The 24785-nt window shown below is 44.6% G+C and overlaps 1 protein-coding gene across 3 annotated transcripts in view; it reads left to right on the top strand.

Moving 5' to 3' along the window:
- Nucleotides 1-24785, top strand: part of CHD2 (chromodomain helicase DNA binding protein 2) — a 3702317-nt gene that overhangs the window by 2473956 nt on the left and 1203576 nt on the right. For all 3 annotated transcript variants that reach the window (XM_044078379.1, XM_044078380.1, XM_044078378.1), the window contains one exon: nucleotides 9071-9219. In XM_044078379.1, coding sequence (XP_043934314.1) covers nucleotides 9071-9219 — 149 coding nt within the window. The remainder of the gene's footprint in view (nucleotides 1-9070; nucleotides 9220-24785) is intronic.

The raw sequence follows: 24785 nt of genomic DNA, 5'->3' as shown, positions 1-24785 counted from the left end.
GCCCTCAGTCGGCCTGAATAACAAAGTCTTGGGTCCTGCATCGGTTGCAGTCTCCTCTTCCATGATGTCAGGTTGTCAGGGGTATAAAACATGCAGCCGACACCATTTTAATCAGTCTTTATTGCCGCGTGGTACCCGTAGCAGAAGCAGTTCACAAGTGCCGGTCAGCCGACTCCTGAAATTTTCATTTTCGAGTTTCAGAACCGAAGTCTTCAAATTAAGCTAAGTATCCTGTTAGGAAACTTTTTCTTGCTCCTTACCGATGTCAGTAAAAGTTAATAATTGTATTACTTGTGGGAAGCAAATACATCATAAGGATTTTCATTTGTACTGTATTCCTTGCCTAGGCCCTGACCACAATGTGCCTTGCTGTCTGTTTTGTGCTAATTTTAACCAGCGCTATTAAGCGTCGGTATATTTTTGCTTCTAAATACTTTGACTCAAGATTTAACTATCCTGAAATGTCGTCAGTTAACAATCCGACAACCGGAGTTCACAAAAAACACAAAGAAAAAGATAGAGAGAGACCGTCGAGGTCCAAAACCGACGATGAAGCTTCTCCTCAGTCAGTCCCCAGTACTCAGTGAGGCGCTTTCGCGGCCCTTGATGCCCACTACTTTTGAGTCGCAGGCCTCTACCGAGACCCATTCGGAGTCTGGTATGCTGCGAGAGTCTCAAAGTATTGAATCTGCGGATGTCTCTCCCTTGGATGGGTCCGTAGCCGCGGAGCAGACAACCGGCTTCCGAGGTTGTTTTCAGGCCTAAAGATTTGTATATTAAACTGACGCCAACTTCAAAAACAAGGCCAAAACCAACTTCTATGTCTAAAAAAATAATGCATGAGCCACGTGCTCAGGTCTCTATGCCTAAAAAACAAATGATCAAAATGGCTGAGGATTTAATTACTTTGATCAGGGGTTCCCAACCTCCACCTGCTAAGAGGCCTAGGCAAGGCACCGATTATGAATCTTCAGATCAGGTTTCCATTTCTTCTGATTCCTCTTCTGATCAGAAATTTTCTATTCCCCCTTATGAGGACTCTGATGCAGAAGAATCCATCCCTTCTGCCTCTCCTCCTGAGGATTTTTCTTTTGGAGAGACTTTGCATACTTAAGGGAACACTTTCATTGGGAGAGTCAGGACTTTTCAGAATCCAAAAAGAGGCTCAGAGATTTTCTTCTTCTTCCTCAGCATAGGCCTTTGGCTATCCCACCTGTTTTAGACATTGTTGATTATGTTTTTTCAGAATCCAGCATGGCTCTGGATTCCCTACCTCCGGCTCCTAGTAAGCCAGACTGTGATATTACAGGGTCCCTGACTCCCACAAATTTCTTTTCAAAAATCCTACTGCTGACCCAGAAACTATTTCTCAGGGTCCCATAGGTGGTAAGGCTTCTACTGCTAAAAATCCTACCCTTTCTGATAGAGACTCCAGGGTGCTGGATAGATGGGGTAAGAAGGTTTATACGTGAGCAACTCTGACAGTCAGGGCTTTAAACTGTCAATTTCATATGCTCAGATATCAACAGCGTGTCATGGGCTTACTGAAACAGAAAATGATGTTGATTTCTGATTGTGTGGAAAATAGAGTTACATGATTTACTGCATTCAGCTGAACAGGTTGGAAAGCATACTTTGCAATGTGGTTTTGATTCCTTGGAGGCCTCTTGCAGGGCTGCCATAACTGGATCTGTAATAAGAAGGCATGCTTGGCTCAAGGAGCAAAATCTCCCTTATCGTGTTAAAGCTAAATTGTTGGATGCTCCATTACAGCAGGACACACTGTTTGGTAATAAGGCAGAAGAACCACAAACCTCGAACACCACGTCACACACCAATTACCAAAAGACTAAAACTCCGTCGCTGTACCATAAAGGGCTGTCCTCCAGTCTAACACTTAAATCTTCTACCAAGCAATCGTGAAGGAATATCCAGACTGTAAATAGTCCAAAACGTTTTAATGCCACAAAAATCCACAGAAAAACAAACTGACACGAATAAAGGTACACTGGTGATTGAGCGCGCTTTCGTCTTCACATAAACACCTTCATCAGAATCACAAATACAATAAAAATTCATCATCTTATATATACACATTGCAAGCCCTTATTGGTTAGCTAATTAATTAATGAATCAGTTAATTGAAACCAATTAAAAAATGTAACCCTTTGTTTGAATGCTATGTCCAAGTCCTACCTATTACATGAAATATATTGTCATAGAAAAATGCTTAGCCAAAACTAATATTGATAATAGTGATGTTAAATGACAATAAATGTTCTTGCCCACATATTGGATATGGGAGTATTAAATTAATATAAATACAAATATAAATATAAAAAATAATTACTTATGTGTGTTTATACTACATAAAAATAAAAATAAAAATAAATATATTTATAACTATAACTATAAATATAAATACAAATATAAATATTTATTTATATAAATAACTAAATAGATCAAAGCAACACTGGTACACTTGAAATATTGAATATTAAAAATTTAAATATATAAAAATGTTAAAATATTAAAATATTACACTATTAAATATTGAAATATTTAGTTAACACCTTTTGTGTGTTGTTTCATAAGAATTTTATTTTATTTGGGGTTATTTGCCAAAAGCTTCAAGGCTGGTTTAATAGAAAGGTGGTCATTCATCCCCTTGGGACCACAAGCATCTAATTTAAGCTGCCAAATTAATTCTCTATACTCTAATAGAGATTCCCAATCTCCCCCTATATCATTCTTTTTCACCTCTTCCAATACCCAAAATTTAAAGTTAGCATTCTCACAAACATTTGTATGTCTAAATAGGGCATTATTATCGTTCTTCCTAGTAATGTCTCTCATGTGCTCATAAATACGTTTTACATTTTGGGTATTGGAAGAGGTGAAAAAGAATGATAGAGGGGGAGATTGGGAATCTCTATTAGAGTATAGAGAATTAATTTGGCAGCTTAAATTAGATGCTTGTGGTCCCAAGGAGATGAATGACCACCTTTCTATTAAACCAGCCTTGAAGCTTTTGGCAAATAACCCCAAATAAAATAAAATTCTTATGAAACAACACACAAAAGGTGTTAACTAAATATTTCAATATTTAATAGTGTAATATTTTAATATTTTAACATTTTTATATATTTAAATTTTTAATATTCAATATTTCAAGTGTGCCAGTGTTGCTTTGATCTATTTAGTTATTTATATAAATAAATATTTATATTTGTATTTATATTTATAGTTAGTTATAAATATATTTATTTTTATTTTTATGTAGTATAAACACACATAAGTAATTATTTTTTATATTTATATTTGTATTTATATTAATTTAATACTCCCATATCCAATATGTGGGCAAGAACATTTATTGTCATTTAACATCACTATTATCAATATTAGTTTTGGCTAAGCATTTTTCTATGACAAGATATTTCATGTAATAGGTAGGACTTGGACATAGCATTCAAACAAAGGGTTACATTTTTTAATTGGTTTCAGTTAACTGATTCATTAATTAATTAGCTAACCAATAAGGGCTTGCAATGTGTATATATAAGATGATGAATTTTTATTGTATTTGTGATTCTGATGAAGGTGTTTATGTGAAGACGAAAGCGCGCTCAATCACCAGTGTACCTTTATTCGTGTCAGTTTGTTTTTCTGTGGATTTTTGTGGCATTAAAACGTTTTGGACTATTTACAGTCTGGATATTCCTTCACGATTGCTTGGTAGAAGATTTAAGTGTTAGACTGGAGGACAGCCCTTTATGGTACAGCGACGGAGTTTTAGTCTTTTGGTAATAAGGCAGAAGAAGTTTTGAAAAAGATGGAAGAAAAAGCTAAATCTATGCAAACTGTAAAAGATTTCTTACAAGTGCAGCCACCCAGGTTCAGTAGGCACTGGCCTACTAAGAACTGGTCCTTTCCAGTACCCAGTAGAGCCACTCGGGTCAAAGCCAGACACTTCAAGGGCTCCAGATTACAGTCACAAGGATCTTGCAGGACAAAGCAATGGGGTGCCTCCACCTCTAAATCAGGAAGTAGGAAAGCATCACCCTACGGAAAACAGTCTCAGTGACTTTCCTCTGTCATTTCCGAGCACTTATCTTTTGGCAGCCCCCTTGGGGGGAAAACTAGCACTTCATGCTCAAAATTGGCATCTAATTACCCAGGACAAGTGGGTCTTAAATATAGTATCCCAAGGGTACAGATTTCATTTCCACACGTTACCAACTCCAAAAGGATGGCCAGACCTGCCTCCAAATCAGTGGGCAGAGGCCCAGAAACAAGTCACGTCTCTCATGGATATGGGGGCTATTTAACCAGTACCAGAAAAGGAAAAAGGGCAAGGTTTTTAATCAAGACTTTTCCTGGTACCCAGAAAAGACAAATCCTGGCATCCAATTCTGGACTTATCCATTCTAAATACCTTCCTGGACATTCCAAAATTCAAGATGCTGACTCTTCAGCAGCTATTGCCTATGCTAGGCAAGGATGCCTGGTTGGCAACTCTAGACTTAAAAAGGCTTACCTGCATATCCCAATCAGGGAATCTTGCAGAAGATACCGCCGCTTCAAAGCAGGCTATTTGCATTACCAGTTCTCGGCACTGCCCTTTGGCTTATCTACTGTGCCCAGGGTCTTTACAAAGTGCCTGGCACCAGTGATTGCATTTTGCAGACAAAGAAACATTCAAATTTATCCTTATCTGGATGATTGTCTAATTCAGGCAAAGGACAAGGACGCTCTTCTACAACACCTGGCATTTGTAAAAAGACTTCTAACATGCCTAGGGTACACCATAAACAAAAAGAAAAGAAATCACAGCTGGTACCCTCTCAAAAAATTACATTCCTGGGTGCAAGCTTGAATACAACTGCCCAGATGGCATACCTCACGCCAGACAAGCAGGTTCAACTGACAACATACTTCAAACAAGTGGCCACAAAAACCCAGCTATCTGCAAGATAACTTCTGCAGGCATTGGGGTTCATGACATCCTGCATTCTACTAATTCCATGTGCAAGACTACATATGAGGAAACTTCAAGGGTACCTAAAAAACTTATGGAGTCAACATTTGTCATGGCCTGGAAACAATGATTCCTATCATTCCTTGCATGCAACAGGAGTTCCTTTGGTGGGCAGAGGCCTGTCACCAAAACAAGGCACTGTCATTCATTCAACCCCCTGCCACCCAAAGCCTGACTACAGACACATCAGACTATGCTTGGGGGACTCACCTGGCAGGGAGGTGCATTCATGGTGTATGGAGCCCAATTCAATGCACCTACGTATCAACCAGAAAGAAATGCTAGCTGTACAGAATACTCTGACAGCCTTCAAGGACTTTCTTCATCCAGGACAACTACTGATAAAGACGGACAACACTACAGTTATGTGGTACATAAACAAGCAGGGGGGCACCCACTCCTACCCCCTTTGCAGACTAGCCATGGCCTTGTGGAACACAGCCTTGACTTACCAAATACATCTACAAGCTCAATTCCTGCCAGGAAAGAAAAATACTCTGGCAGACGACCTAAGCAGAAATCTCATGGACCCACACGAATGGAAACTGGATCCAAAAATCTTCAGCATGTTGACACGAAAATGGGGAAGCCCAGACATAGATCTTTTTGCCTCTCCCCACAACTACCAGTTAAACAAATTCTGCACAAGAATTCATCACAAAAAAGCATGGAAAGTGGATGCTCTGTCCTTCAGCTGGAAGAACCTATCAGCCTATGCCTTTCCTCCTCTGCCTTTGCTCTCCAAGGTTTTAATAAAAGTCAGACAGGAAAGACCAAAAATGATTCTGATTGCTCCAGACTGGCCTTGCCAACACTGGTACCCACTTCTAAGGAATATGTTACACCTTCCTCCATGGTACCTGCCTCAGACTCCTCAACTACTGTCTCAGCAGAACTGTCAAATTCTGCACACTCTGCTCCAAACTCTGAATCTGGCAGCATGGTTAATCAACTAGTGTCACCAATCACATCCCTTAGTAAACCTGTGATGGATGTCATCTTGGAGGCCAGAAGGCCTAGCACTAGAAAATCTTATGCTGATAAATGGAAGAGATTCTGTGCCTGGAACCACACACAAGGAGTAAACTCAGCAATGCCCAATATTCATCAGATTCTGCAATACTTAACTGAGATGCTTCACAAGGGCTTGTCTTTTTCTTCTATAAAAATCCATTCCTCTGCCATTTCGGATCATTATAATACAGAGCCTCATCTCTTTTCTCATCCCCTGCTGAAGCAGTACCTCAGAGGGGCCAAAAATTTAAGGCCTCCCAGGAGAGCACCAACTCCTGCATGGGACCTCAGTTTTGTGCTGGAAAAACTCACTCTACCACCTTTTGAACCACCTGCAACTGCAGACATCAAATTTCTCTCCTGGAAGACAAACTTTCTTTTAGCAGTCACTTGAGCCAGAAGGATTTGAGAACTACAGGCCCTCACGACAGTGGAGCCTTACATTACCTTTTATCTGGACAGAGTTGCCCTCAGGACCAATCCTTCCTTTATGCCTAAGGTGGTATCCAATGTGGCTCTTAACCAGACCATTCATCTGCCAGCTTTTTTCCCAAATCCGCAAAACGGGGGAGTGGATTCTGCATTCACTGGATGTACACAGACAACTAAGATTCTACATAAACAGGACAAAATCTCTAATGAAGTCTGAGCAACTACTAGTGGCATTTGCTGCAAGGCAGAGGGGAAGGGTATCTCAAAGCAGACTATTTCAAAATGGATAAGCCATTGTATTCATTTTTGCTACATGCACCATGGTAAACCTGTCCCCAAGGGGATCAGATCCCATTCTACCAGGGCCGCATCTACTTCTGCAGCCTTTCTCAGAGGGGTTCCTACCAGAGACATTTTAGAAGCTGCTACTTGGAGCTTTGTTCATACGTTCACAAAACATTACCATTTATCTCTTTTCTAAGTCCAGGGCAGGCTTTGCCACTGCTGTCCTGCAGGGCCTTATAGCCGCCCCTAATGCTGTATAATTCCATCCTCCCTTCCATAGCTTTGGGATTCTACCCAAATGTAATGAGTGAATTACGAAGAACATAGTACAGTTATGTACACTTACCATAAATGTAGATGTTCGAGTGTATTCACTGTTGCAGTCCGTGTTACCCACCCACCAGCCCCCTTTCTTCCTTATTAGTATGCCTCTTCTTTCATTCTCTATGCTCAAAAGCCTTTTTGGTGTATTTGCTTTCTGTTGGAGGAAAGTTTTTGTGGTCTAAATTACATGCATATTTTTATATATATACACACATATTTTTGCTCCCCACTTGGGGGGCACTTGACATCTGGGGCAAGAAAAAACTGATTAAAATGGTGTCGGCTGCATGTTTTATACCCCTGACGACCTGACATCATGGAAGAGGAGACTGCAACCGATGCAGGACCCAAGACTTTGTTATTCAGGCCGACTGAGGGCAACCTGCCAGCAGATTGCCCCAAAATGTAATGACTGCAACAGTGAATACACTCAAACATCTAAATTTATGGTAAGTATAGACAACTGTACTTTTATGCGCCCGCATTTGCTTCAGAGTCTAAGCTCTGTAAATGCTTGATGTCTGCTCCAATTGCCTGAAGTCCTTCAAACCCAACATATGTCTGAGCCCAGAGTTATCATCTACTATTCTTCAAAAAATGCTTTGCCCTGGATTGCAATCCTCTAAAATGGAGCTTTCTAGGTTCAAAGGCTCCAGACCTTCTCCTTTAGCATCAGTTAGGTCATTCAGGTTCGCAAGAAGACACCCAGCTCATTGTGTACTGAATGCCATTCATATATTTCCTTATTTGTATGATTTGCTTATGTGTGCAGTCTTTTTCCAGATATCAGGTCATTACAGTGGGTTTCTTTTCTGATTTGGGGATGTCCTTAAGTCACTGTTGATGAGAGATTAACATCTGTGCCAAAATATTGGAATCCATCACCAGGTTGCCACTAAATCTTAAAAGTAATACCATAATTAGTTTTACTTTTACATAGTCTCAAATGACTGTAAAATGTTTTCTCTTTTGTCATAAACTTTTTTTGAAATTCTGTTCATAATTCTGTTTTTGTTCCTTACCAGTTTCTTAAATCTGCAATTAGTATTACTATAGTTTTCCTTGTTCTTCCTGGCAGGAAACTTTTTAAATTTTTGCCAAAGTTTTCTATTCCTAAAACACAATTTATTCAAAATATTATTCCACTAGGATTACTTAGTCATCCACAGTAAAAATCTGCTTTGTTTAGTCTGCTGTAGCATTTTTTTGTTACTCAGTTGAATATTTATTTTAGCAGTTATGTAATGTGTATATCTGCTTTTTTTGTTTTTAGACAAGTCCTTTCTTGTGGTAAGAGAACAAAACTAGTGGATTTGGTGAATGTGTACTGATTACTGGCACATTGTTATGATTTGTGTTGGCTGGGAATTAGGACATTCCCCATCTCAAAAAAATGCCATAAGAGAAGTTGGCATAATGGTTAATGCCTTCTCATAAACATAAGGTGTACAGGGTTTGATTTTGACCTCTGGTTATTAGCTCAGCATTAAATTGCCCTAAAGGACAGTTGGCCTAGTATTCAGTTTTGACCGTACAAGGAAAAACTGAATACTAGGCCAGCTGTCCTTTAGGGCCTTTTTATGCCTAGCTAAAAAAAATGGCCCTAAAGGACAGTTGGTCTAGTGTTCAGTTTTGAACGTATAACAATAAAAACAAAAAGGATCCATCATGGTGAGTCCTTACATAGATCAGCTGTTAAGGTAATAACTGTTAAATATGTTGTTTTATTTAACGGTCAATGTTATTTTCCTTTGAAGCTTGTCCATCAATATGAGTTCCAGGAATGTGGTACAACATGGACTCCTAGCAGAGCATTTTGATGGTTAATTGGGAAGGAAAACATTCAGCAAAACACATAATGTTCACTGACCTATTGAAAGTAACTGACTTGTTCTGAATGTTTTGAAAAATGATGTGTCTGTGTAATTTATATGGGTGATGTTTTTACAACAATTATGTTTTGTTATCCTGTAGGTGAACATTTATCGATTAGTAACAAAAGGGACAGTAGAAGAGGATATAATTGAAAGAGCCAAGAAAAAGATGGTGTTGGACCACTTAGTAATCCAGCGCATGGACACCACTGGGCGAACAGTGTTAGACAGCAAGTCCAGGAACTCAAAGTAAGGGCACAAAAACTCTTCAATATCTATAAGATAATGGAATGTAGAGTTGATGCATAGTAATACGTATGACATAGTCCCATTTACCATAAACACTGTAATCTGCATACTGCTTTACTTCTAAGATTATTTTGATTTCATTTAAAACTTTTATTTTGCATATTATAGCACACTCACTTATAGACATCTGCTAAACAAAGCAGTACAGTCTCTCAATGAAAATAGACGTAGCATTAAAACTTCTCTGCCCTTGAAACTCAGATTCACTGAAACAGCATTGAAACCCACATTCAAAGAAAATGCATCTGGCCAGTGGCAGATAAAGATTACCTTTGGGCTGTTTTCAAATCATAGGCCCCTTGCACACAAAACCTACATGTGTTCTTTGATACACCTTCCTGATTGTATTAAATTACATTCCTTGTATAATACAGCACACTTGTTAGAGTGCGTTTTAAATTTATTGTTTTGAACATTTTTCCAGTAAGCAGTGAAACAAAATTCATGAACCAATAATGACAAAACTGCCCAATTCAGAACATTTCCATCATAAAAGTCTGTTCAAACCTCTACAGTCCACCAGTATCAGCAAGTATGCACAATTTCTGCAGAAGTAAAAATCATCTAAATAATTCCACATTAAAGACATCTGTAACTATTGGAAGAGGTTGCTGCTTGCAAACGACTTAATATTTCATTGATCTGAAGTAGTTAACTTCATTTTATCTGCACCCTGTGGGTATTCGGATCCATATGGGATCCGAGCCGGCAACTTATTTTCTAGCATCTGCTCCAAGCTCCTCCCCTACCCATAATACACCAACATCTACTATCTTCCCCCAGATCTCATTTGCTGTACCATAGTGAGCATCGTGGTCTCCTTTGCTTGAACTTCAGGGATTGTAAGTGTGTTTACTTCAATCTTTTCTGTGTGAAAGTGGTTGTTAGTCTTCTCTTCCTCCCCTTTAGTGTAAGCTGTTCGTCGGTTCTGGTTAAAAAAAAAGTTTTTTCTTATTAGAGTAGTCTCTAGGCCCATTTCCCTTCAGTGTGTTTGCTCTAGTGTGTTGTGCTCTCTCTTTTGGAAGTGGCTGTTAGTTTTGGGTTATGGCTGATCAGCCTAAGTCAGTCTTCAAAAAATGCACAGAGTGTGGCCATCAGCTCTCACCGTCTGATGGTCACACTCTGTGTGTAATCTGTTTGAGAGTGGCTCATTTATCTATTCAGTGTGCAGTTTGTGCTGGTTTTAACCGTAGGGCCCTCAGGGATAGGAAGGCCAAATTGGTTGCCAAGGGGCTTCTCCCTGCCTCCATGCTAGATTCTGCCACGGCCTCGGTTCCTGGTACTCCCGCCAACCCCCTCCCCCCAGACAGGGACTCAAACTCCCACTCGTGCTGGTGTGGGGGAGAATAAGGATAAAGACAAAGAAAAAGAACACAAGGATAGAGAAAGACACAAGGAAGACAGAGAGGAAGAGGGATAGGTCTCGCAAGAGGTCTCCAGATAGGGAATCCTTCCCTAGTCCACCATCAAAGACTCTGAGACCAGCTTCTCCTAGGCTCCGCTCACCCCATATTTTGCCGGAGCTGATGGAGTCTTCTGATCCGAGGCCTTCCTCACCTTTGCATTGCTGACCAGCCAGATCCGAGTCTGTCGTCTCTTCACGATCGACTCTGAGTCTATCGGACTTGGACATGGACAGGATGATGCGGAGATTCATTCAAACCAAAATACAGATGGGAGTCTTGCCAGGCCCCTCTCCCTTTGGAGGGGGACCTCCATGCCCTTCTTCCGTCCTATTTCTCCTTTCCAGATTCGTGCGGCTGCTTCAGGATTTTAGGATACGAGACTCTTTGGAGCTTGTAGCTCGGTGTCAACAGTTTCTCCAGCCTCGACTCCGGCTCTTACCTCGAGTTCCTCGGATCCGGCCAGTTCGGATCTGAGCGACTCTCGGAGCCATGGACAGGGAGTCGGGCCCGAGGGAATGGATCCATCTTCGGCTCCGACCTTTAAGGATCCGAACCGTTCCCCTGGAGCTCAGGCTACTCTTGCTTCGAACCCGGGGAGAGCTTCTTCCTTGCTCGGTCCCAAGGAGGTGCGCTCTCCTTCGGTGTTTGAAGTGGTGGAGAGGGGTTTCTCCCAGGGATTGAGACCTCAGCCCATCTCCTTGGATTCCCCCCGGACTCCACTGGATTTGGCAACCACTCCCTTAAACCTGTCTTAGGGACAGCCCGTGCCAGAGGAGCCCCAGGTTATTCACCTTGAGGACCCCCCCCCCCCGTGGCTCACGAGTCCTTTTGAGAGTCTCCCACTGAAAAAGGCCCCCGTAAGTGCAAAAGGAGGCACTTGGACTCCCCTGACTCGGCACTTGGACTCCCCTGACTCTTTCACTACGGACATGGATTTAGATGGAGAAGGTTCCCCCAGGTCAGCTCCCGAGGATGTCTCCTTCGGAGACATCATGGAGATCCTCCGCCAGAGGGGAGATTGGTCAGTCCCAAAACCTTCGGATGAGTCCGTGTTCCTGGAGGCTTTTGGCACGGGCCCATCTACTTCTTGGGTGTCCCCAGCAACGGACTCCTTGGTGGATCTTCTCACCACAAGGATATGGAAGGAGCCTGACACCGTAGAGCCGATCCCCAAATGCCCTGACAAGATTCTTTCTCCTCCCACAGACAGACAACCTTGGTCTAAAGGAGCCCCCATTGATGCTATGGTGGTGCAGCAGCCACCAAGATGGAACTGGAGGAAGAGAGTTCCTCAGTCCACCCTCCGGACAAGGATTCCAGGTCGGTGGATAGGTTTGGGAAGCGCATTTATTCATCAGCGACCTTTTCCATCTGTGCGATTAATTATTTGGCATACGGCTGCAGCAAGACCTTGTCTCGGAATTCGCTGAGTCTCCCCCAGAGTCTTTATCGCAGCAGGACAAACAACTGTTCTCTGCGATGATGTTGACTCTGAAATCTGTATCAAACATGTCCTGGCACCTCCTTTCCCACACCACGGAAGAAGCAGCTAGGGCGGCTGGGACAGACGTAGCCATGAGGCAACATGCCTGGCTCAGGTTGTGTCAGTTTGCAGACCCTTTCAAGGTGTCTTTTACCAATGCTCCCTATGATGGTTCCTCCCTTTTCGGGAAGACAGTATGTGACACTCTTGTTCAGAGCGAAAAAGATGGGAAGACTTTGTCTGCCATCTGGGTCCGCTTCTCTAACCCTCAGCGGTCCTTTTCTAGGAACCAAAGAGGGCAAAAGATGATGGGGTTCCAGAAATCACAGTTTTCTCGGGAGTTACAGGACAACTCATCCCCCAGAGGCAGAGGGGAACAGGATCGACGCCGACCCAGAGGTAGAGGGGGTGCCATGAATTTCGGGTCTAGGGAACCTTTTTCTGACAGGCCCATGCAGCAGCCCTGAGGGGTTGCCCAGCTGTCCTACTCTGGAGGCAGTTGGGGGGGAGATTGTCCTTGCACCCAGCGGCGTGGGAGTCCATAACTGCAGATCGTTGTGTGCTACAAATAATATCCAGAGGCTACACTATCCCATTTGTTGCCCCTCCAAGTGCTACAAGAAGCCTCCCGGATGTACCACCCACTCACAGGGAAGCTGCAGCTCTAGAGATTTCAAAGCTGCTTCACAAATGAGCCTTCGAACCGGTCCTCCTCGACCAGTCCAGATTAGGCCTTTACTCCATTTTCTTTTTAGTGCAAAAATAGATGGGGGACCTCAGGCCCATTTTAGACCTGTCAACCTTGAACCTGTTTGTTGCCAAACAAACGATGTAATGCGATCCTATCTCGCTCCTAGAGTAACGACGTGGTCTTGACTTGGCTGTGGCTAAGTACCCTTCTATTTTGGCCTTTTGGTCGCTTTTTGGCAGTTAGCTTTAGAATTTATACTCAAACAGCTATTTTAATAGCTATCTTGTTGTTAGTTCAATTGTGATTGACTGTGTTTGTCTTTTGAATTGTTGTGGTAATCCCTTCTGTTTGGCGGGCTAGGCCCGTTTGAGTTAGAGGGTCTTTGCCCTATCTCTTGTAGAGCGTTTAAGTTGGAGCTCTCTCCCCCCCCCTTCCCTCCTTGTGTGTTTTGAGTGTGTTACAGTGAGTATGTCTGGCAAAGAAAAGGAACATAAGCCATCGGGCTTTAAAAAATGTTCAAAATGCAATTACAAGATGTCGTTGACAGATGGCCACGCCATCTGTGTTTATTGTTTAGGGGCTAAACACTTGCAAGAATCTTGCAGTGTTTGCCATGCTTTCTCCTCTCGTGTCCTACATGAGAGAAAAAATAAGCTTATCCTGAAGGGTCTGATCAAACCAGCCTTCGAGGAAGCTTTGGCTTCTTCTCCCTCCTCGAAATCGAAGCAAAAGAAGTCTTCGGCTCCAACAAGTCCGTCGGAGCCACCTGCAAAAAGGGCTAAATCTGTGTCTCCTTCCTCGGCTCCACTGGCCTCGGAGCCGAAGGATAGAGGATCTAAATCTGAGTCTCCCTCCTCGGCTCCACTGTTTTTGGAGTCTCGGGATGAGAGATCAGGTACTCTGTCCCCTTCCTCGGCTCCACTGATTTCGGAGCAGCAGGATAGAGGGTCTAAATCTGGTTCTCCTTCGTCAGCCACTGGAGAGTGTTTCTGCTCTGGGGGTCGGTTTCGTCGGCTCCTGAACCGTTGGTGCCAAAAGGGGTCTCTGTTCTGGTTGAGTCTGCTTCGGCCCCAATCCTTTTGGAGCCGATTCGGAGCTGGCCTCCTAGCCTTGTCTCGGAGCCGATAGAAAAAGTCTCTCGGCCCCTTCTGTTTCCTCCAGGTCCTCCAGGCTTTCAGATTCGGATGCAGATAGGGTGGTCCAGAGGCTCCTCCAGTCACCTGTCTTATCCAAATTATTTTCGGCTCTGCCTCAGTCAGCCCCGGAGCCAGCCCTTTCGATACCGTTTCTTCCTCCTCTGACAACCTTGGTGTCGTCGGTGTCGGAGTTCGTAGAGTCGGGTGAAGTCCTTGAGTCGGTCCCGAGACCCACTGCTAGTCTGTCGACACCGTCTTCAGCTCCAACCCTTTCTGTGCCTTCCAGAGGTTTCGGTTCTCGGGTGCCCTCAGCCGGGCCCGAGGGGGATTCGTTGGGGCTTCTGGTTTCGGCCCTGAGTCTCCCTCTTGACACCTCAGCTAGGGGAACCCCGACACTGGTCATGGTCTCGGGGACGGGCCTCTCCACAGATTCTGGTGGGCCCGCCTTTGAGGCTATGAGGAGCACGCTGGCCCATTCTCTAGTGACCTCACCTGAATCTGCGACTCCTTCCCTAGACACGGCGGCTAGAGCTTCTGGTGCCCCCCTGTCTTCGAACAGCGCGGCTCCTAGGCCTGAGGATTCCTCCTTGTGTGGTCCCCTGTTTTCCGAGGAGCCTTCAGAGTTCGTGCCTGAAGAGCCCCCCAGGAAAAAATTGTGCAAGAGGAAGCACATAGACACCCCAGATAAGTCTGTCACCTCGGACACCAACCTCGATGATGCGGAAGGGTCCCCTAAGTCGTCCTCTGACGATGTCTCGTTCTCCGATATCCTGGAGATCTTGAGACAGAGGGGCGACTGGCCATCCAAAACCCCTTCTGCTGAGGAGTCAGTCTTCCTCAAGGCCTTCGGAGCCCAACCCTCCGCCTCCTGGGTGTCTCCACCCTTCGATGAGTTACTGGACCTTATTTGTCGAAGGGTGTGGGAACACCCTGATTCTGTGGAGCCAGTTCCTTCTCGCCCCAACAAGTTTTTATCCGCACCCCCTGGCAAGGAGTTTCTAACCAAGGGAGTTCCAGTTGATGCTATGGTGGTGGCGTCTGGCACCCAGCAAGATGTGGCAGAGGCATCTACTTCTATCCATCCTCCTAACAATGAGTCCAGGAGCATGGATAGGTACGGGAAACGTACCCTGATGTCAGCGACCTTTACCCTGCGGTTGCTGAATTATTTATGTCACTTTACAAGGCTCCAAAGGGATCTCATAAAGGAGTTGGGAGATACCCTGTCGGGTAACGTGCCTGAGGCATTGACGCAGTCTGTCAACGCCCAGCAGTCTACCCTTTCGTCCATTAACTTGTCCATGAGGCTCATATCATATGCAGCCGAAGGGGCGGGTAGGGCAGCGAGTTCGGGCGTAGCCCTTAGGAGGCAAGCCTGGATGCGCTTGTGTCACTTTGCGGAGGCGTTCAAGTCTTCCTTCACCGACGCTCCCTTCGATGGGTCCTCTCTCTTTGGACTCAAGGTGAAAGACACACTCACTAGGTGTGAGCAGGAGGGTAAGACTTTGTCTGCCGTTGGGGCCCGTTTTTCGCTTCCCTCGAGATCTTATCCCAAGGCTCAGAGGGGGAGGAAAGATGTGGTTCAGAAAGTCCCAAAAGTCTTTCCCTGCCCATCAGATTGACCCCCCTTCCAGAGGCAGAGGGGGGGAATTATTCTGGAAGACGTCGCCCTAGAGGTGGCAGAGGCCCCCGCAACTCAGGAGACCATGAATCCTTTCGTGGTTCCTCCTTCCAGCATCCCTGAGGGACTGCCCCGACTGTGCGTCTCCGGAGCCAGTCGAGGGTCGATTCTTGACGCATCCAAGGGCCTGGGGTTCCATCACTCAGGATCAGTGGGTGCTTTGTATCATCGCCAGAGGTTACACCATCCCCTTTATCCATCCCCCTCCACCGTCAAGAAAAGTCCCGGACGTGCCACCCAGTCAATGGGATCAAGCAGCCATAGAGGTCGCAAAGCTGCTCGGAAAGGGAGTCATCCAGCCAGTCCCCGCAGACCAGACCGGATTAGGAACTTACTCAAAGTTATTTTTGGTGCCGAAAAGAACAGGGGACTTGAGACCCGTTCTGGACCTCAGCCACTTAACCGCTTCGTAAAGAAGTCCAAATTCCGGATGGTCACGTTGCAATCCATTTTCCCATTGCTGGAAAAAGGAGTATGGATGTGCTCCATCGATCTCAAGGAAGCCTATTATCACCTCAAGATAAAGAGGGTGTCCAGGATACATTTACGCTTCTGCCTAGGAGCCAGTCACTTCCAGTTCCGAGCCCTGCCCTTTGGTCTCACCACAGCCCCCAGGGTGTTTACCAAATGCCTGGCAGTGGTGATGGCTCACCTGAGATGTCTGGGATTCCAGGTGTTTCCGTATCTAGATGACAGTCTCCTCACCACCCCCACCAGGCATCTTCTTATTCAAGCCGTGAGTGCCACCATCGAGTTGGGACATCTGTTAGGAATTACATTTAACTGGGAAAAGTCTGTATTGCTGCCATCACAGCGTGTTGCCTTTATAGGCGCAGAGCTAGACTTTGTCGAGATGCGAGCATTCCTTCCAACAGAGAGGATAAAGATACTACAGGACCAAGTCCTAGCCCCGAAGGAAAGCCCCAGCCAGGATGGTTTTTCAGCTTTTGGGGTCGATGGCAGCCGCCTTTCTTCTGGTCCCTCTGGCAAGATTGCACATGCGAATTCTCCAGTGGCTCCTATCGACCCAGTGGTCATACCAAGATCTGCCCTTGTCCTACCCGATTCTCATCATGGATACCTGCCAGCGAGATCTTCGTTGGTGGCTCCTCTCCTCCAACCTGAACCAGGGGCGACTGTTCTGCCCCCCCTCCCCCATTGCCACAGTGACCACGGATGCCTCCCAGATAGGGTGAGGGGGCATTATCTGGGCAGGACGGTTCAAGGCGCGTGGCAGAATCACGAAACCCACTTACATATCAATGTTCTGGAAATTAGGGCAGTGCTTCTAGCGTTGCAGGCACTTCACAGCTCTCTTCCCAAGGGTACCATCTCAATCTTCTCATACAATATGGCGGTAGTATGGTACCTGAACAAGCAGGGATGAACCGGGTCTTATCCTCTTTGCAGAGAAGCCATGAGAGTTTGGAACTGGGCGATCGCTTCCCAGAGATTTCTAGTGGCAACGCACATTCCGGGGAAGTCCAATGTGATAGCAGACAGGCTGAGCAGAGTTATTCTGATGCCTCACGAGTGGTCCCTGAACGACCGAGTAGCAGCTCGGATCTTCTCCAAGTGGGGGTTTCCCTGTTGTGACCTTTTCGCCAGCCCCTGGAACGCAAAGTGCAAAAATTTCTTCTCTCTGATTCCCCCCCAGGGGGAGTCACCCAGGGATGCTCTAGTTCACAGTTGGCCCTCCGGTCTGCTCTACACCTTCCCTCCGGTCCCACTACTGCCAAAGGTGATTCAGAAGGCGATCTGCTTGGGAAGCAGCATGATTTTGATCGCACCACACTGGCCCCACCAAGTTTGGTTTCCTTTCCTTCGGAAGTATGCAGTGAAGGATCCTTGGATTCTGGACCCAGTTCCAGACCTCCTAACTCTTCAGTCAGGTCAGGCCCATCCATCACTGCGAACTCTCAAGCTAACGGCTTGGCTGCTCCACATCCGACCTTAGTCAGACAGCATATCCTTTCGTCTGAGGTGGTCCGGATTCTGTCTTCTCACAGAGCTTCCACTAAGGAGATATATTCTAATAAATGGAAAAGGTTTGCCATTTGGGCCCAGCGGCACAAACTTGACCCTCTGACAAGCCCCGGTGTCGGCAGTATTAGATTTCTTGGCAACTCTTTTTACACAGGGTTCTGCTGTCTCCACGCTTAAAGTCCAATTGGCAGTGATTTCTAATTATCATGTTGCCTTTGAGCCTTCTCTCATGAGTCATAAGTTGTGTAAGGCCTTTCTTAAGGGAGCTTGGTTGCTTCGCCCCCCGGTGTCGCAACCTGTCTTGCCATGGGATTTGAATGTAGTTTTAGGAGCCTTGACGTCTCATCCCTTGAGCCATGGCCACTTGTGAGCAAAAGTTCTTATCTTGGAAGACTGCCTTCTTGGTAGCTATTACTTCAGCCAGAAGGGTTTCGGAGCTTCAAGCCCTTTCTGTTAAGCCCCCTTATCTTATCTTTCACAAGGATAGAGTATCTCTAAGACTAAACCCGTCATTTCTTCCGAAGGTTCCTTCTGCTCTTTGTCTGCAGCAATCTATAGAGCTACCAATTTTCTTTCCAAAATTTTCCAACAAGGCAGAATACAGACTTCATCAGTTGGATGTGCATAGACAACTGAGGTTTTACTTGGATAGGACACAGCAGCAGAGGAAATCAGACCAGTTGTTTGTGGCCTTTGCAGATAACAGGGTTGGCAAAGCAGTAACTAAGACCACTATCGCTAGGTGGATTACGGATTGTGTTTCATTTATTTATGCATCAACAGGGAGGGACCTTCCATTTCCAGTTAGAACGCATTCTACTAGGGCTATGGCAACTTCAGTGGCCTTCCACGCCAGACTGTCGGTGGATGAGATATGTGCAGCGGCCACTTGGGGTTCTCCACATACTTTTATTTCTCATTGCAAACTGGACGTGGCCTCTAGAAGTCGGGCGTCCTTTGGTTCCACAGTGCTCAGCAGTGTTTTCCAGTGAGCCTCCCAGGATCTAGGTGCTAGGGATGCTGTCCCATCAGTTATGAATGTAGGCGAGATAGGATTGCATTACATCTTTTAGTTATGTACTGTTTTCCGATAAGGATCTTCAGGATGTCTCTCCTTTGGTGACTCCATTCAACAGATGTTGCAGCGGGATGCATTTTTGTGTCATCTCCTGCCCAAGCCACAGTGACCATGGACGCCTCCCAACTCGGGTGGAGGGGACGCTGTTCGGGAAGGACGGTCAAAGGCAAGTGGTCCCAGATAGCGACCAAGTTGCACATAAATGTTCTGGAGATGAGGGCAGTGCTTTTAGCGTTGAAAACCTTCCACACTGTCCTTCCTCTGAGTACGATTGCAATTCAGTCAGACAACATGTCGGTTGTCTGGTACATCAACAAGCAGGGAGGAACCAGATCTTACCTTCTGTGTCGCGAGGCCATGAGAGTGCAGGAGTGGGCGATTTCCACCGGTTGGTTTCTGATTGCAACGTAGATCCTGGGACGCTCCAACATTTTAGCGGACAGATTGAGTCGGGCTATTCTGATGCCATACCAGTGGTCTCTGAAACAGTCAGTAGTGGAGGAGATATTCCTTGCGTGGGGACAGCCTTGCTGTGATCTCTTCGCATCTCCTTCCGACGCGAAGTGCAGCGAGTTCTTCACTCTGATTCCCTCACCAGGGGATGCCCCCAGAGACACTTTAGTCCATGTTTGGTCCCCCGGGTTACTGTATGCTTACCCACTGTTACCACTCATTCCGAAGTTTCTTCAGAAAGCTTTCCAACTGGGGTGCAAAGTGATCCTCATTTCCCCATTCTGGCCTTGTCAAGTTTGGTTCCCCTTCCTTTGGTCTCATCTTCTAGCTGCTTCATGGATTCTGGATACCTGCTCGGATCTAATCTCTCATCCTACGGGTGCCTACCTTCCCAATCTGGACAGTCTGAAGCTGACAACTTGGTTGCTCCAGTTCCCTTGATTGCCAGGACTCACGGTCTTTCATCCCCTGTTATGGCTTCTCTTAAATATTCCACTAGGAAAGTTTATCGCAGTAAATGGAGACGTATATTTATGTGGGCCTCTCAGAAAAACCTGGATCCTTTTACAGCCCCTGTTCCAGCGGTGTTGGATTTCTTGACTAGTATTTTTCAACAAGGAGCTAGTTACTCCATGGTGAAAGTACAGCTGGCAGCCATTTCTAATTTTCATGTTGGTGAAAATAAGATCGCCCTGGCCTCTTCTAGGCTGTGTAAAGCCTTTCTAAAAGGCACTTTTCTTTTGCGTCCTCCTATCAAAGATTCGGTTCCTCCTTGGGACCTGACTTTGGTTCTCCAGTCATTAGTAACTCCTCCTTTTGAACCTGCAGCATCAGCCGATTTAAAGTTTTTATCTTGGCCTAGTGGCTATTACATCGGCTAGGAGGGTCTCTGAGCTTCAGGCTTTGTCTGCCGTGCCTCCTTATTTGGTCTTCTATCAGGAGAGGGTGTCTCTCTGTACAAATCCTTCTTTTCTACCAAAAGTGGCATCTCAATCAAACATAAATCAAACAATTAATTTACTTGTTTTCTTTCCAAATTTTCAGAACAAGGGTGAATATAAACTTCATTTGTTAGATGTTCATAGACAACTTCGTTTATATCTTCATAGAACAGACCCCTTCTGTAAGTCCGATCAATTATTCGTCTCATTTTCTAAACCTCGTTTGGGAAAGGCCATTTCCAAGGTTTCTTTAGCCAGATAGATCACTCTTTGCATTGTACATATTTACAAAGCCAAGGGTTTTTCTCCTCCTGGTCTGGTTAAAGCTCACTCTACCAGGTCCATGGTGACTTCCCCTGCTTTTTGGTCTAAGGTTCCTTTGGATGACATTTATGCAGCAGCAACTTGGGCAAATTCACATACTTTCATCTCCCATTACAAATTAGATCTAATTTCCAGAGGGAGAGCATCCTTTGGCTCTGCAGTGCTAAGGAATATCCTTCCATGAGGGCCTCCCAGGATTTTTGAGTAGCTGGGGACTATGTCCCACAGGTTGCAGATAAAATGAAGTTAACTACTTAAGATAAAGAAGTTTTGTACTCACCATAATGTTCCATCTGAGTAGTTATACTTCATTTTTCTGCAACCTTCTCACCCTCCGTCCCCCTAACCTTTTCATGGGGATAAACATGTTAGGTTTATTTAATTTGAGTTGCTAAAGTGTACGGTTGCAGCAAACTCAATCTGAGGGGAAGATAGGAGATGGTGGTGTTTTATGGGTAGGGGGAGGAGCTCGGAGCAGATACTAGAAAATAAGTTGCTGGCTCAGATCCGACATGGATCCGAATACCCACAGGTTGCAGAAAAATGAACTATAACTATTCAGATGGAATGTTATGGTGAGTACATAACTTCTTTTTTCATCTACAGATAAAGTGCCTGTTTCCCTTGAGGAATACCTTGCCTATGTTACATTAAAAAAATAAGCTAGTAATATTGCAGTAGGGGATGGATGGCAAACTGATAGCAGGTTTATAATTCCTAGGTATCTCCTCCAAAGAGGACATTCTCAGGACTGCAGCATCCACCCCTTTTAAAAGTACAACACAGTACAATATCAGCAATCCATCTGCATACTTTGGGAGTAGAACCCAGAGCCTTCTGGATCAAAAGCAGGCATTCTACCTGTTGTGCTACTAACAACACAAACAGACTTGGCATAAGCAGCAATAAACTTTACTCCCCCTGAAGTACTATGCAGTACAAGAAATCTGGAAAAAGCAAAAATGTATTTTGTGTGGGGGGACAAAAGCCCAAAACCAGGGACACATTTTAAACATTGTTTGAATAATCTTAGAAAAGTCGCTAGAATAAAATGTTTTGTGTTACCATGCATTTCCTGAAAAGATAGGAAGACAAACTTAAATTGCAATCATTATTTAATTAATTCAGTTCTCGCTGATTTGCCAGAAACCACACATTTTAAGAGGAACAGACCAAAAGTATGAGCCAAACATTCTGTAAAACTGTGGACAGTTGAGAACTGTGCTTAAGTGCTTGAATCAGAAGTGGTGGTGGTATGGGTAGAGAATTTAGGCTCTTGCTCCTTGTACCCAAGGTACAGGGTATGAGACTGAGTAACTGTAACCAGCAGTTATACCTAACTGGGGCATTTTCACTTTCACATTCTCTCTCTCTCACACCCCCACCCCCTGTTACTTAACGTAATGCCTGCCATAAAAGTTACGCAGTAAGCACAGTTTCTCCTGTTGTAGTGATGCCTGCCATTAAGAAAAAAAACCTCAACATTAAGTAAAAGGAATCACATACACAACTCAGCTGTTAAGTAAACATTAAGCACAGCTCAGTTTCTCCTGCCCTTTCATGAAAATAATGCCTGCAGGCTGCAGCTGTTAAGTAAAAGTTAAACTAAGCACAGCTTCTCCTCCCCAAGTAAAAGTTAAGCACCTATGAAAGTTTCTCCTGCCATTTCTCTAAATGTAAAACAATACATTAATGCCTACAGCTGTTACGTAAAGAAGATGCCATTTCTCTTGCACGCACATATCTCCTGCCGTTTGCAGGCTGTAGCTGTAAAGCTAAGTAAAAGGTAAGCACCTATGAAAGTTTCTCCTGCAGTTTCTCTAAATGTAAAACATAAAACTACTGTTCAATCTCAGCCTTTACTGCAGGATATGTACCCAAAGAGTGGTGTACAGCAACAGTGGTCCCTCTCCACAAAGGTGGTGCCTCAACGGATCTTGGAAACTATCGCCCCATAAGCCTGACTAGCTTGGTCTGCAAAGCTATGGAAAGGATCATCATGGACCTCATAAATAAAGATATTGGGGACCTACAGACACTGGATCCTACCCAGTTCGGCTTTGTTAAGGGCAGATCCTGCCTCTTAAACCTGGTCAATTTCTTTGAAACAGTCACCAAGGCCATTGACGAGGGGAAGGTGGTCCACACAGCCTACCTGGACCTCGCAAAAGCCTTCGATACAATACCCCACTCTGGCATTATAGATAAGCTCACCAGCTTAAATATAAACCCCTATGTCACTAGATGGGTTGCAAACTGGCTCAAGGACAGAACCCACATGGTTAGAATTGCTGGAGCCATGTCAAACTCCAAACCAGTTACAAGTGGCGTCCCACAAGGCTCAGTCCTGGGACCTCTCTTGTTCGGTATATATTTCTCGGAGGTACAGGCCAACACGGAAGGACTGTGGCTGACCAAGTTCGCAGATGACTGCAAACTGGGCGCCATAATCGACTCTCCAGCCGACACAAGCATCCTCCAAAAGGGCCTCATAGAAACAGACAACTGGTGCCAGAACCATGGCCTCAAGCTAAACGCTAAAAAGTGTATAGTCATCCCCTTTGGCAAAAACAAAGTGCCCACAAATTACCACATAGGTGGTAATCCATTAAGAACAGAAGAAGTAATTAGGGACCTGGGGACCCAAATTGATAGCAGTCTCTCATTTGACAACCACATGGCCAAAGTGGTTAGAAAAACATTTTATATAGCCCACCTAATCATGAAGGGGTTCACATCTAGATCAGGGGAGGTCATCGTGCCTCTTTACTCATCCCTCATCAGGCCCATAATTGAGTACAATACCCCTTTTGGGATGTACCTTACCAGACACCTGCAGCAACTGGAAAGACCCCAAAAGTACCTCACCAAGAGGATCAAAGGGCTCAAACAGATGCCATATGCTGCCCGGTTAAAGAAACTCCAGCTCTACTCAGTGGCATACCGCCTGCTCAGAGGCGATCTGTGCCTGACGTATAAAGCCATGTCCAACCTGGAATTAATGGACATGCTGCACCTCAGAAAATCCAAATCCCATCGAGCTACGGGTTTGAGAGACTTGAACCTCAGCACTGAAATAAATAGGACATGCTGGAGGGACAGATTCATAACCCAGAGGCTCACTTCACTCTGGAATAAAATCCCAGTCCAGGTTAGGCAGAGTCCCTCATTAACTCTCTTCAGGAGGAATCTTGAGTGGATGGGAGATCATAGGTTTACCCCGGGTATCACTTTTGTGTCACTGTTAGACAGAGGCACAGTATACTAACCTCGAAAAAGGGCATAGCAAAATTAATTTAAAATGGGTGGCGAAAGCCAAACACACTCTGGCTAGGCTTATAAATGCCCTAGGGCAGATAGCCTAGTATGAACCTATGACCCTAAGTACATTATTGCCTACATCTGTTAAAGGACAACAACGGGATATCATTTGTTTGAGCTCAGCATTCCAGCACTTTTTCTCCCTATCACCTGATCCTGCTTTACAAAATAGGCATTGCAACTTTATAAAACTATGATATCAACTGTTTTCTCCAAAAGCACAAGTCCCTTCTATACTGTTTTGCTTTCACTTTTAAAAATGAGTTATCACATTGTGGAAAAGGCTGCTGCTGTCTCTTAAATCCTGATGTCAGGACTGCTACAAATGTGCAGTAGTTGTCTGAAAGATCCCACCCTCAAACTGACATCAGCACTACTATCTTTTGCATGCAGTTAAAAAAGAACACACCCTTATTGTGATGTCAGAGCTCTGTTGTCCATCCCCAACCAGTGAGCACTTAAAACCTGCAACAAGTTGGTTGGAACTCTCTCTCTTGTTTCTACTGTATCCCGTGGGTTACATTTTATCGATGGACTCTTAACAAACCTAGGAATCCTTAGCTAGTTTCTTCTGCATTCCCTTAATTTGTTTGAGAAGGTGAGTTTTAAAAACTCTTCTTGTTCTTTTTCATTTATCCTATCTTTAATTTGGTTAAATGCTTATTCCATTGGCTCTGAACTGTACTGATATCGCAGAATGACTCAAGTCTTCAGTCATGTATTTGGACATTAATTCCATTATCTGACAAATTCATGGCAAATATGTAACTGCTGCATTTCAAAAATGCTGATATTTTGTGTGCATTAACACTGCATTGCCTTTGGTAACTGCAGATGCAACTGTTAATATTGTAGCAAGTTTGGAAGTTAGCTAAGGGAATATTTTAATGTTAGGTGTTTGTCCAGACTTCTTGCTCTACGAGGTTTACACGTGCTTTTGTCTGTTCGGCTGTTAGATATATTTTTACTGTGTGCCCCTTGCATGCTGCTGGTCTACTCTCACCAT

Source organism: Protopterus annectens, chromosome 7.part0 (assembly GCF_019279795.1).
Source record: "Protopterus annectens isolate FY-2018-M chromosome 7.part0, PAN1.0, whole genome shotgun sequence".
Classification (NCBI taxonomy): Eukaryota; Metazoa; Chordata; order Ceratodontiformes; family Protopteridae; genus Protopterus; species Protopterus annectens.
Note: the sequence above shows the minus strand (reverse complement) of the source record. Positions and strands in the feature narration are given on the sequence as shown.